This window comes from Apodemus sylvaticus, chromosome 9, assembly GCF_947179515.1.
Source record: "Apodemus sylvaticus chromosome 9, mApoSyl1.1, whole genome shotgun sequence".
In the NCBI taxonomy this organism is placed as follows: domain Eukaryota; kingdom Metazoa; phylum Chordata; class Mammalia; order Rodentia; family Muridae; genus Apodemus; species Apodemus sylvaticus.
In genome coordinates, this window is record NC_067480.1 from 54,029,341 (window position 1) to 54,043,539 (window position 14,199).

A 14,199-nucleotide genomic window follows, 5' to 3' on the forward strand; every position below is an offset into this window, starting at 1 on the left:
AACAGAATGGTGTCATTTGTCCTTTATATCCCCTTAAACTGTGAAATGCCTAATTCATTTCCTAGAATGTGGAGAAAGGTCTGTTACCATTTCTTTTATGTTGCTACCATTGCTACACTTTGTACTTTAAAGTCCTATTTTACAGGTACAAATATTATAAATCTGTTATTCATACCTAAGTCATGTTATCATATCTATATTCATTTTATAACACCTAGGCAGTACACTCAGAACAGCTACTGCAGTGAAGCTCTCTCTGTCACATCATTCCTAGTTCATACCACATGATCCCACTGACTCTTTTTCCCTCCTTTCCAGTGACTTCCTAAATAAAAACCAAGAACTCTTGCAAGACTTGTCAGAAGTGAGTGATAAGAACACTCAGTTAATGGAAATACTGAGCACGCTGTTTTTCTTGCCAATCAGACGACTTCATAATTATGCAAAAGTTTTGCTGAAGCTCGCCACTTGCTTTGAAGTGGTAGGTTCCCTATGTGCCCCTCTGAATACTCCGGAAGCCAATAATCAAAGTAGTTTGGATTAAGTCACCTTAAGATGTTGGGCCCCATTAAGTTAATATGTGTGTTTATTTAAGATTTCTTTCTCTATGAAGTAGTAGACATAGAAAGGACAAGCGGGCTAGAGTGAACTTGTGTTCCACGCTGTGGAATCGTTCCTGCTCAGGGCCTTATTCAGACCATATTCACTGTGGAGCTGTGAGAGCCTACAGTGAGACTGCTCCTTCATTGCGTCAGGGTGTGTGCAGTGTTTTAGGCCCTTACCCCCCTGTTCATTGGTCTCTAGACATCTCCAGAGTATCAAAAGCTGCAGGATTCCAGTGCTTGTTATGAGTCTCTTGCTCTCCATCTTGGCAAGAAGAGGAAGGAAGCAGAGTACACCCTGAGCTTCTGGAAGACCTTCCCTGGGAAAATGACGGTAACTGCCAGCTGCCGCTTCCCTCCAGCCCTCCTTTCTCTGCGGGTTGGTTGGTAACAGGTAGCATTGGATGATGCTATTCTAAGAGCGTAGTCATGAGTGTTCTGAGTCCTAGTACCGTCCTGTTCCCATGAGCTCTTTGCCCTTTGGTTTGTTTGCTACTATTTAATCTCCTGTGTGTTCCTAAAGTCTAGTTTTAGGAAACGTCTGATGCAGCAATAATAAGCTATGACTAGAAGGTTCCCCTAAATATTCCTTGAGTCTAGTTCATCCTCCTCCACACTCTAAAGGAAGTCTGATGGCTCTCTGAAGCTTGCCTTACTCTTTTATAGGATTCCTTGAGGAAGCCGGAGCGCCGACTGCTGTGTGAGAGCAGCAACCGAGCCCTCTCCCTGCAGCATGCCGGCAGGTTTTCTGTGAATTGGTTCATTCTCTTCAATGATGCCCTGGTCCATGCTCAGGTAGGTTGGTTCTTAGCTGAAAAGAGAAGTCTTGGAACATAGACAGTTGTGGGCTGCTTCATGATGGACTGTGTTGAAAATGCGGTGTTGGGCGATTTTACTGTCACACAGATGTCAGTGTACTCAGAAATCTAGAAGGTACAGCCTATTGTAACCCAGGCTAGCTGGTACAGCCTGGTGCTGCCAGACTGTTAGAAGCCATCACACAATGGTAAACATTAGTATATCTGAATATATATAAACACATGAGTGTTCGGTATACTATGCTAGCTATAAGATCACTAGGCATGCCGGGCAGTAGTGGCTCACGCCTGTAATCCCAGCACTCTGGGAGGCAGAGGCAGGCGGATTTCTGAGTTCGAGGCCAGCCTGGTCTACAGAGTGAGTTCCATGACAGCCAGGGCTACACAGAGAAACCCTGTCTGGGAAAAACCAAATCCAAAAAAAAAAAAAAAAAAGATCACTAGGCAAAAGGAATTCTCTTGTTGCTTTTGGGACTGTCATTGTCTTATGACTGATCTATCATGACATAGCACATGGCTGTATACTGTCAATTTTTTTTTTTTTTTAGCAATCTTTTTTTTTTTTTTATTTGATATAATTTATTTACATTTCAAATGATTTCCCCTTTTCTAGCCCCCCCCCACTCCCCGAAAGTCCCGTAAGCCCCCTTCTCTTCCCCTGTCCTCCCTCCCACCCCTTCCCAGTTCCCCGTTCTGGTTTTGCCAAATACTGTTTCACTGAGTCTTTCCAGAACCAGGGACCACTCCTGCTTTCTTCTTGTATCTCATTTGATGTGTGGATTATGTTTTGGGTATTCCAGTTTTCTAGGTTAATAACCACTTATTAGTGAGTGCATACCATGATTCACCTTTTGAGTCTGGGTTACCTCACTTAGTATGATGTTCTCTAGCTCCATCCATTTGCCTAAGAATTTCATGAATTCATTGTTTCTAATGGCTGAATAGTACTCCATTGTGTAGATATACCACATTTTTTGTATCCACTCTTCTGTTGAGGGATACCTGGGTTCTTTCCAGCATCTGGCAATTATAAATAGGGCTGCTATGAACATAGTAGAGCATGTATCCTTATTACAAGGTGGGGAATCCTCTGGGTATATGCCCAGGAGTGGTATAGCAGGATCTTCTGGAAGTGAGGTGCCCAGTTTTCGGAGGAACCGCCAGACTGCTTTCCAGAGTGGTTGTACCAATTTGCAACCCCACCAGCAGTGGAGGAGTGTTCCTCTTTCTCCGCACCCTCTCCAACACCTGCTGTCTCCTGAATTTTTAATCTTAGCCATTCTGACTGGTGTAAGATGAAATCTTAGGGTTGTTTTGATTTGCATTTCCCTAATGACTAATGAAGTGGAGCATTTTTTAAGATGCTTCTCCGCCATCCGAAGTTCTTCAGGTGAGAATTCTTTGTTTAACTCTGTACCCCATTTTTTAATAGGGTTGTTCGGTTTTCTGGAGTCTAACTTCTTGAGTTCTTTATATATATTGGATATTAGCCCTCTATCTGATGTAGGATTGGTGAAGATCTTTTCCCAATTTGTTGGTTGCCGATCTGTCCTCTTGATGGTGTCCTTTGCCTTACAGAAACTCTGTAACCTTATGAGGTCCCATTTGTCAATTCTTGCTCTTAGAGCATACGCTATTGGTGTTCTGTTCAGAAACTTTCTCCCTGTACCGATGTCCTCAAGGGTCTTCCCCAGTTTCTTTTCTATTAGCTTCAGAGTGTCTGGCTTTATGTGGAGGTCCTTGATCCATTTGGATTTGAGCTTAGTACAAGGAGACAAGGATGGATCAATTCGCATTCTTCTGCATGCTGACCTCCAGTTGAACCAGCACCATTTGTTGAAAAGGCTATCTTTTTTCCATTGGATGTTTTCAGCCTCTTTGTCGAGGATCAAGTGGCCATAGGTGTGTGGGTTCATTTCTGGATCTTCAATCCTGTTCCATTGATCCTCCTGCCTGTCACTGTACCAATACCATGCAGTTTTTAACACTATTGCTCTGTGTATACTGTCAATTTATGTTAAGCATTGTGATTTATTTATAATTATTGAATAAAGGAATGTTTAATTATCTCTTGTGGAATTTGCTATATTTGAGAGAGAGAGAGAGAGAGAGAGAGAGAGAGAGAGAGAGAGAGAGAGAGAGAGAGAGTGAGTGTGTTTTGGGGGGGGGGTTGCTGGTTAAATATGAAACGCCTCCTCTCTCGTTAAACTGCTTGCTGAGCCAAGATCTTTTGCTAGCTTGAGAATGAGTGTCAGCCCTGTGAAAGGGTCCTCGTAGCAGAGGTGGGAAGACCCGCCAGAGGCAGCAATGTTGGGATGATGCCACCTTCCTGTCTTAACCATCTGGGGAGGGGGGGCTTGTACTGTAATGACGTGGGAAGCCTTAGTAGAGCCCTGAGGGTGGCCTGGACCTGTCACAGATGTGCCTTCATGTTCTCTTTCAGTTTTCCACACACCATGTGTTCCCTTTGGCCACACTTTGGGCAGAGCCACTTTCTGAAGAAGCTGGTAGCGTGTAAGTGCCTCTGCTCCTCCTTTTATTTCCTTAAGTGGGGTGGTTGGGTTAGGAAACTCATCCTCACTCCCCAACACATGAGCCACGCCCCTTGCTGATAAAATGCCCTGTGTGAGGACCAAGGTAAGCAGCAGGTGGGTGGCCCTGTGACTCCATTCTCTGGTGACAGAGCATCTTGTCCCTTGTGAGGAGCGAAGATTATAGCAGGAGCTCTTAAGCTACTTCCTTCTCTTCTCCGCATGGGGTGGGGGGGGGGGGGAGGAGGGAGGATGTCTGCTTGCCTGTTGGTGCTTATCCGTGTGAACATTTTAGGAATGGCTTAAAGATAACCACACCTGAAGAACAGTTCACACTCGTTTCTTCAACCCCCCAGGAAAAGGTTAGTGATTGCTTTTAACTTTGGCCTTTTCTGTCTTTTATGTTAGTAAAAAAGAAAGAAAAGATGTTGCTTCATTAATAACCATTAAATCAAAACTAAACTTTTGCCTTTTTTGTTTTCCTGAAACAGAGCCTTGTCACGTAGCCCTAGCTAGCCTTGAATTCTTTCTGCCTGAACCTCTCAAGTGTCAGGAGTACAAGGGTACTCCATGATGCCTCATTGTTCGTTCTCTCTCTTTCTTTCTTTCTTTCTTTCTTTCTTTCTTTCTTTCTTTCTTTCTTTCTTTCTTTCTTTCTTTCTTTCTTTCTTTCTTTCTTTCTTCCTTCCTTCCTTCCTTCCTTCCTTCCTTCCTTCCTTCCTTCCTTCCTTCCTTCCTTCCTTCCTTCCTTTCTTTCTTTCTTTCTTATTTGTTTATTTATGTATAGGTAGAGTCTCACTCTGGTCCAGGCTGGCCTGAACTCTCGCAGCAGTCCTCCTTTCTTTGTAAAATGTGACTTAATTTTAAGAGCAATAAATTCTACGAGCTGGTTCACGTCTCTCACTAAGCACAGTGATAGGCAGTGGGAACAGTCCTGCAGAAAAGCCGTCAATACTTACATAGTGCTTTAAACTTGCTGACGTGGACCTTTTGCTTCTAGACCAAGTGGCTTCGTGCTATCAGCCAGGCTGTGGATCAGGCTTTGAGGGGGACATCCGATTTCCCACTGTACGGAGGCGGCAGCAGTGTTCAGAGACAGGAACCACCCATCTCAAGAAGTGCCAAATACACTTTCTACAAGGACACGCGCCTAAAGGACGCCACTTACGATGGGCGCTGGCTTTCAGGGAAGCCTCACGGCAGGTGAAGAATGCCTCAGTTTTGTTTCCAGGGGAGGAAGGGTGACAGTCACATGGTGAAAAGAGCTCGGATTATCTGAAATGTTCGCTGACAGTTACTTTTGCTCATGCCTTCCAGGGGTGTTTTGAAGTGGCCTGATGGGAAGATGTACTCTGGCATGTTCAGGAATGGCTTGGAAGATGGGTAAGGGTGCGGTTTAAAGTAGAAGGTGAATTTAAATCTTGTCACAAGTTATTTAATGCTGGGAGTTGCTTTTCAAACAAGCAGTTGATTTGTGAGATGTAGGTATTTGATGCTGTGCTAGGATTCACACAGAAGATATGCGGGCTTGTAGAAATGGAGGATAATATGTGAGCAGGATGACACAGCGGTGTCACCTTTACACAGAGGACATAGAGAAATTTTATTTTTAGTGGCTTTATAGAAATAGTTTCCCCCACCTCCATCTCATCCCGCCCTCTCCCCTGGCTTGCTGTGTTGAGGATGGACTCTAGGGTCTTGGGAGTGCTGGGCAAGTGCTCTACCACTGAACTACACCTTACGCCTGCTTTTAAGTAGTTTCAAATTTGTCTCCCTGTAAAAGTGAAATTTTGTAGTGATATTCTTGTAACAATACTCAACTGTCATCAATTTTGGATAAGTTTGTTCTGGTTTTTTTTGTTGGTGTTTTTTTTTTTTTTTTTTTTTTTTTGTCAAATTCATCTATTCATTCAGTATGTGTAATGTATGTGTCTGGGTACACATGTGCCATGTCCCATGTGTGGCCAGAGGACAACTTTGGCATCCAATATGCTCCTTCCAGTATGTCAACACTGAGGATTTGAACTTGGGCCACTAACCTAACAGGAGATAGCTAATGCTTTTACCCACTGAGCCATCCCATGAGACATCTTGTTATATTTTCTAACACTGAGAATATATTTACAAGAAAAATTTATGGCAGTTAAATATTTTGTGTCCTGTTAAATAAAAAAAAAAATCTTACTATTAAAACTGGAGAAGTTAATGAGTGATAATGTCAGATTTTGTAAATTCAAGATCTTGAGTAGGTTTAGAAGGAAAGAGGACTTTTGTATTACCTGCTTTACTCTAGTGACTAGAGAGGTGCCGGAGCTGTTGTCTGCTGTGACTTACCCAGAGGGGTGCTGTGAATTAGTGACAAGGACGGCGAGGACACTGGTGTTCTGCTTTTCATTAGCTTTAGAATAAAGCATCTCACCGGTGACTCAGGCAGGCCTGGGTCCACTCCTCTCAGACTTTGCATCTGTGCATCTTCTAATGATTTTTATTCTCCTTGGCAGATATGGTGAATACAGAATCCCTAACAAGGCCCTGAACAAAGAAGACCATTATGTAGGCCATTGGAAAGAGGGGAAAATGTGTGGGCAAGGAGTCTACAGGTAATGACCTGCATTGCAAAGGTTGCTGGTCTCATGTTGCGTCTTCAGAGAACCATGTAAAGCTAAAGCTTGTGTGGACAGAATTTCTAAGGAGTAGATCCAGTAGCTTGGTCTGTTTAATTTTTTACTTGAGTCTGATCTAGACAAAACTTTATACCTTTTTCCTTCTCATTGATAGCTCATTATTTCATTTCCCATAAGAGACTAAACACACTTTCCATGTTAATGCAAAATATTATTCATGTAACATTTGATTTTTGAGGCTCAGTTCCTCAAACCAGAGGGTTTTTAAATTTTTTAATGCTCAACAATAATAAACATAATTATAGCTACTCATAAGCACTTTGTAATGTGCACATTATCTGCCTGTCCTTGCCAACCACAGCTATGCCTCTGGTGAAGTGTTTGAAGGCTGCTTTCAAGATAACATGCGCCATGGGCATGGTCTCCTCCGCAGTGGAAAACTGACTTCTTCTTCTCCTAGCATGTTCATCGGCCAGTGGGTGATGGATAAGAAGGCAGGATATGGCGTCTTTGATGACATCACCAGGTACAGTGCTCTGCTTCTGACTCAGTGTGTGCAGTGAGAAGATAACGTTCCTACTCCTTCACACTATTTCCTTACTTTTAATTATTGTAGCACACAGACATGTGCGTGCCTGAGTACACATGAGTGTAGTGTCTGAGAAGAGGGCATTGGATAACACGCTAAAGCTGGCGTTGCCAGTGGTTGTGAGCTGAGGATGTTGGGGCTGGGAACTGAACTCTGGTCCTGTGTAAGAACATTACAAGCTCTTTATTGCTGATCCATGTCTCTAGCCTCCCCCCCGCAACCTCCCCCATCACCCCCCAGTTATAAAGACTTGGACATCTTAGTTTTAGCCAGAAGACCAAGAAGCACCAACTGCAGCTTCTTAATTTGACAGCATTAAGAAACCTTTTTGGTTTGGAATGGTGGCACTTAGAGATGTATGTTTGTAATCCCAGCTAAAGGAAGCTGAGGCAGGAAGATCAAAAGTTTGAGGCCAACCTGGGCTACATAGTGAGGCTTAGTTTACTTCACCCAGCACAGGAATTAAAAAAAAAAGAGAACTTACCATAAGGAAGCCATTGTTAGAACTCTGTTGTTCCTTGTGAACTAAGCAGTAAACTCACTCAGAGTTCACACGGGTACTGCTTTTCCACATCTTTACATATACAAGGTTTTACTCCCTCAGAAAAGCTACCAAATCTATAATAAATATATTTCATTTGAGATCAACCCTGTAGTTCATGGTGGTCTCAGATTCCTTATACAGTCAAGAATGAACCTAAATTTCAGACCATCCAGTTTATATCCTCAAGGGCTAGGATTAGAGGTATGTGCCACTATGCCTGGTTTTTGCAGTCCTGAGGCTCAAAACCACAGCTTTGGGTGTGCCAGGCAAGCGTTCTACCAACGGACTTACATCCTGTGCTTCCCAAATCTTTATTATACAGAAAAACAAGCCCTTTAATTTAAGTCAGTAGAAAGTCGGAATGTTCTGTGGGGTCAGTGACAGACAGCGCTGTTGGGGCTGGCTATAGACTGTGTTAAATATAGTATGTCTTCCTGTCATGCACACACATCAGGAGTTAAGTCCTCCTGCTTAAATTCAGGTAACCAAGCCTTGGAGAGCAGTATATTTTGTTTGTTCTCATTTGATTTAGTCTGTTTACTTTGGATTTAATGTACTGCCCTCCTAGATGTTAAGCACCATAGCTTCTATAATATGGGAATTTTTTGTGTTTTTGTTTGTTTATTTGAATGAGTTGGGGATAGCCTTAAAGCTAGCCTTGAACTACTGATCCTCTTCCCCATTTCCTCTCATTGCATGTGCTATCAGGTCCTGTCATAATGTGAATTTTTTTAATTACCTTTATGAGCCAGCGAGATGTTTCCATGGTAAAGACATTTGTCACTGGGCCTAAGGACCTGAGTTCCATCCCTGGACACGTGGTAGAAGAGAGAACTGACTTCACAGACTGTCCTGTGTCCTCCACACATGACACACACACACACACACACACACACACACACACACAGACTGTCCTGTGTCCTCCACACATCACACACACACACACACAGAGAGAGAGAGAAAGAGAGAGACTGTCCTGTGTCCTTCACACATGTGTTCTGGCATTCATGTTCCGACCACAAACACACAAGTTGAATATATAAAATGTCATAATTTTTATTTTTTCTTAACCACAAACTATATATATATATATTTTTTTTTCCTTTTTTTTGAGCCAAGATCTTACTATATAGCCTTGGGTGGCCTGGGACTCATAATGTAGATGATGCTGGCCTGGAACTCAGATCCTCTGCCACCCAAGTGCACCACCTTGCCCAGCAAACTATGCTTTCACAAGTCGTTTCTATACCTCTGGCTCCCGTCTCTACCCAGGGCATTGAGTCTGGACCACCAAGCTGTGTCCCGCCTTAAGTTATGTTTTTCCTCTCTCTTTGAGAAAAGGTCCTTCTCTCTGGCCCAGGTCTGGCTCTAACTTGATCCTCCTGACTTATCCTTCCAAGTCGTAGGATTGTAACAATGGCCCCACCATACCTAATTCATATTTTTTAAGTAGAAATTGTAAAAGCAAAACCTTCTAAGTTTAAGTGTATAAAAATTAAAACTTTTATGACAAACTTTAGGAAGGAAAATTATTCAAAGGTTTGGTTCAATTATACTTTAAATTTGTGGTGTTCTTTTTTAATTACATATTATATTCTGAGACAAGAGTCACACTGTGTGGCCAGTCTTGGTCTCTTAGAGATCTTCCCCTGAGCATTTGAAATGAACATATACTCCACCACACCCAGTTAATAACACCTCTTGAAGATACTGAGGATGTACGTGGAGTGTTCTCAGTCTGCTGGGTAGAGGGTCAGGCTCCTGTGCGAGCACAGCATGTGTGACGTGTCCTTTGCCATCACACTTCTCTCTGAGGAGACAGAGTGACGGCAGCAGTCCAGACCAGGTGTGTAATTCAGGTCCCTGCAAGAGTTTTTCTCCCTTTGTCCTTGTTTTATTTGTCCTTCATCTTTCTCCTCTTCTCTGCAGGGGAGAGAAGTACATGGGCATGTGGCAGGACGATGTGTGCCAAGGGAATGGGGTGGTGGTCACCCAGTTCGGGCTGTATTACGAAGGCAACTTCCACCTCAACAAGATGACGGTGAGTGGGTTCTTTACGTGTTTCCTGTCTGCTTTTGAAACCTCCTGTGCCCCTAACATTTACGGTCTTTTCATTAATATTCCTTGAGATGAGGCTGCACTCTAATCCAGCCAGGCTAGGGCTCTCTGTGTGACTACCTGCCTGGCCTGGATCTCATGGAAAAACTGCTTCTGTCTCTTGATCCTGGGACCCCAGGCCTGAGCCACCATGCCCGGCCCTGTGTGACTTTCTTAGAACTATTTCCTACCTTGCTGATGGTGGACGGCTTTGTGGCTGTGGCTGTGTGCTCTTTCAGGTCTTCTGCGGTCTGTCACGTGACTTGTGTTTTGCTTCTTCATACAGGGGAATGGGGTTTTGCTTTCTGAAGATGATACTATTTATGAAGGAGAATTTTCCGATGACTGGACGCTTAGTGGGAAGGTTGGAAACAACTTTGTTCTTTGTTTGCATGCTCTCATTTATTTTTCTTGTCTTTAGGAAGTTTTAAAGAGTCTAAATACGTTTTGTGCATCAATATTACTGCCTCAGTATGTTTTCTCATTAAATCTCTGATGCCTCTTGGAAAGAATTGGCCAGAGACTCCTATGTAGTCGAGGATGGCCTTGAACTTCTGGTCCTTCGGCCCCAATCTCTCCATGCTAGGATTAGAGGAATGTCCCACAATACTCAACTTAATCTTTTGTATGCTTTCATAAAACCGACTCTGATTGGTACATGTGTGTTTCCCCGCAGTGCTTGGGTTTCTCTTTCAGTGGTGTCTGTTCTTCGTACCCTTCCTTCTCGTGGTGGGTTCAACTTGCTCCTTCCCTCATCCCACTCTTCCAAGGTAGAATCAGAATGTGATTTAGACCCTTTGGCATTTTCTAAGGCAGATAGATGTTAGCAGCTGTGACCTCTCTCCTGAGCACTGTCACTGTGACTGGGATACCGTGTGTGTTTCACACAACTAAGTCTTCCCATCCTCCTGTCCTTTCTCTTTACCCTACCCATGAGTTGTTTTCGTGTGTTCCTTCTGGGAATGTGCATGCATGCATTTTTGTTTCTTTATCAGAACTGAGAATATCAAAAAAGCAAATTATAAAAGCAAGTGTTACGTATGTAATACCGTTTTTCCTCTTAATCCTGTAAATTTAAACATTTTTCTAACTCCGCTTCTCTTTCCCTTTACCCAGGGAATGCTGACTATGCCAAATGGAGATTATATTGAAGGTTATTTTAGTGGAGAATGGGGATCTGGGATAAAAATCACTGGGACGTACTTCAAACCTAGCCTATATGAGAGTGATAAGGACAAGCCCAAAGCCTTGTGAGTACCAGCTCTGGGTAGTTACTGCACGCTAGTCAGTTGTCTTGCTTTCATCAAAGCAGGTTAATATTTTAAAGCAAATTCAATATTTTAAAATTGTTCGTTTTAAACAAGATAGAACTTCCATAAAGTTCTATCTCCCATGAAGTTATGTCGGCTGCACCTATATAGATGGCCACATCTCTAGACCTGTCTTAAAGCATATGTCCTGGCACACAGGTGTTTAAAAGATTTAGACATGGAAATGACCCTGCTGGAGAGGGTGCAGATTCAGGTGACAGAAAAGCACTCTGCACTGAAGTGCCAAGCAAAGCTCAGACATACATAGGCGCACACACACACAATGTGCACACAGTTTGGGTCACAGAAGTATTTGAAATTTATGTTAGAAAGTCTTTATCCCTGGGGAGGATCGTTCACAACGCACAGATGAGTAACCCTGGTGCGGCTCTGTCAGCAGGAAGCTGGGAAACCTGGCCGTGGCTGCGGACGACAAATGGAGAGCAGTGTTTGACGAATGTTGGCGCCAGCTGGGCTGCGAGAGCCCAGGCCAAGGGGACGTTTGGAAAGCCTGGGATAATATTGCGGTGGCCTTGACCACCAACCGTCGCCAGCATAGAGACAGGTGAGCACACACCTGCACAGCACATGGCAGAGCACGTTAAGTCGGAACTTGAAAGCAGACAGTGCTCAGGTTTGCTATATTTGGCTACAAATGTAATATGATTTGCGAGTCAGCGAGCTTGGAAGCTGCCAGCCAGAGTGACTGGGCAGCGTGGACGGGTTGTCCCAGCAGAAGAGACTCATGGAAAGGAAGGAAAATGTGTGTGTGTGTTTTGAATCTGGAACTAAGTTCAATATTAGTCATAGCTGAATCATATAAGATGACCTGGGGAAGGGGTGACATACAGTCATAGGGTTTGCCTAGAGCTGCAGCCCTGCCAGTTATAGGAGAAGTGAGGGTGGCAGGAATTCCTGGTGTGCTAGGCTTGGTGGCCTCTCCTGTCCCTCCTGGTCTCTGCAAGTCAGCACCCTGCAACCTCATCAGTGAGATGCAGGGGGAAGTTAGTACTGCGGGCTGTCTGCAAAACCACTTTCAGAAAAGGAGATTGATGGAGAAATGACCTGAAGCTTGGGCAAAGGTGACAGTGTGCACACCTTAATAGCATAATTAGACAAGTCCCGTTGGCCTGATTTAGGAAAGGGAAATGGTCATGAGGATTCTTTTTAAACCTTGAGGAGAGTCATAAGGGGGAGAATGTAAGTTTTCTTTAGAGAAACTAATAATCTTCCTCCTAGGATCTTGAACTTTAGTGTCTGTTCATGTGTGATACAGCATGGGCCACTGTACCAGCTCTTACACAAAGGTGTACGTGTGCCCTCCCTCTCCCCTTTCTTTCTCTCCCTTCCCCTTCTCCCTCTCTCCCTCTCACTGCCCTCCCCCTCCATTTGCCTCAGTTGCATCATTTTTAATTTAGATATTCTCAGATTATTGACTTAGGCATCTAGAGACTCTAGGTTACTTATGAAGAAACGTCACTGGGGGCACAGAGCGTGTTCTTCTGAGAGTGGCAAGCGAGGGCTGTGCACAGGCCTGGCTTCCTCACATCACACAGTCGCTTTGATCTTTACTCAGAATTTGGTCTGAGCTGTATTTACTTCCTCAATATTTTTGGCTCTTCTAATTGGTAAGATTTAGTTGTTTGTGTGTGTGTGTGTGTGTGTGTGTGTGTGTGTGTGTGTGTGTGTGTGTGTATAAGTGAATGCATGTACCTGTGGAGGCTAGGGACTATGCCCTGGAGCTGGAGTTGCAGGCAGGTGTTAGCAACCCTATGCGGGGCTGGGGACCTAGCCCAGAGCCTTAGCAGGGGTGCTGCGCACTCTGAACCCCGAGCCATTTCTCCAGCCCCATCAATATTTTGAGTCTTTCTATGTGAAAACAATGAAATTGCTTTACTACCTTGGCATTCATAGTTTATTGTTGAGGTTGTTTGCTTAAGGCCAAAATACTGTCCTGGAGAGACAGCTTAACTCACTGGAGAATGGACGTTCAGCAGAGGTGGCTGATGTTGGAGTTAGCTGCCATAAACTAACACAGTAGTGGCAGAGATGCTCTGATGAGCAGCCCCGTCATTCGCGAAATAGGTGTTAAAATGGAATTACCATCACAGAAGCAGAGGGCATAAAGAAGAACCAGATTCAAGCTTTAGATTTCAAAAGTACAGTCACTTAAATAATTCATCAGGCCGCAGAAGCAGAACTGAGGTGCTAGTGGAGGAGACAGTGAACTTGGGAGTAGGTCAGTAGGACCGGCCTGGGAAACCACAGGAAAAACCCGCAGCGGGGTAGGAATGAAAGCTTAGAGAACTGATAGGTTTAAATGTCTGTACTTAAAAAAAAATTCTAGGGCTGGAGAGATGGCTCAGTGGTTAAGAGCACTGACTGCTCTTCAGAGGTCCTGAGTTCAATTCCCAGCAACCACATTGTTGCTCAGAACCATCTGTAATGGGATCCGATGCCCTCTTCTGGTGTGTCTGAAGACAGCTACAGTGTACTCACATAAAATAAAAAATAAATGAAATAAAAATTTTCTAGAAGAGAAGCACCAGAGAGATGGCTCAGTGGTTAAGACCACTTCCAGACGATAAAAAACTCACCAGAATTCTAGAACAGAAGAAATAATGATAAGGACTGGGAACATTTTTCAAGCAGTGATAGTTGAGAAAGACTCAAGGTTTGACAAAAGATAAACATGTAAGCTCAGGAGCTAAGTATGTTCAGAAGTGACACAGTCACATTCCAAGAAGATGATCGTGACAGTGGCTAGAAAAGTGTGCAGCACACGCAGAGTCCACAGTGAGTGAGTGTGTGGCGTGTAAGCAAGCGCCTGCAGCAGACTGCCTTCACTCTTCCTAACTCCCGAAACAGTCCTGAGTATGCTTGTAGGGAGTTGTCAGCTCGGTTCCTTACTGCTAAAATATTAAGAAGGGCGCCTGGAGAGAGGACTCGGGTTTACAAGAGCCTCAGGCTTGTGCTAGGCGAATGTATGCTCTGAGTAGCAGGTCAGCCAAAACCATTTTGAGTAGATTTACATAACTTCAGTTCAGCTGCTCTTGATGAATGTGTTAGGCCTGTGCTAGATGA

The 14,199-nt window shown here is 43.8% G+C and overlaps 1 protein-coding gene across 4 annotated transcripts in view; it reads left to right on the plus strand.

Annotated features, from left to right (window-relative positions):
- Positions 1-14,199, plus strand: part of Als2 (alsin Rho guanine nucleotide exchange factor ALS2) — a 66,490-nt gene that overhangs the window by 40,108 nt on the left and 12,183 nt on the right. For 3 of the 4 annotated variants that reach the window (XM_052192536.1, XM_052192540.1, XM_052192538.1), the window contains 13 exons: positions 319-481; positions 805-936; positions 1,269-1,397; positions 3,864-3,934; positions 4,247-4,313; positions 4,952-5,154; positions 5,269-5,334; positions 6,453-6,551; positions 6,937-7,101; positions 9,638-9,749; positions 10,092-10,169; positions 10,922-11,055; positions 11,513-11,680. In XM_052192536.1, the coding sequence (XP_052048496.1) occupies positions 319-481; positions 805-936; positions 1,269-1,397; positions 3,864-3,934; positions 4,247-4,313; positions 4,952-5,154; positions 5,269-5,334; positions 6,453-6,551; positions 6,937-7,101; positions 9,638-9,749; positions 10,092-10,169; positions 10,922-11,055; positions 11,513-11,680 (1,587 nt within the window). The remainder of the gene's footprint in view (positions 1-318; positions 482-804; positions 937-1,268; positions 1,398-3,863; positions 3,935-4,246; positions 4,314-4,951; positions 5,155-5,268; positions 5,335-6,452; positions 6,552-6,936; positions 7,102-9,637; positions 9,750-10,091; positions 10,170-10,921; positions 11,056-11,512; positions 11,681-14,199) is intronic. The other variant, XM_052192539.1, reaches the window with a different exon arrangement.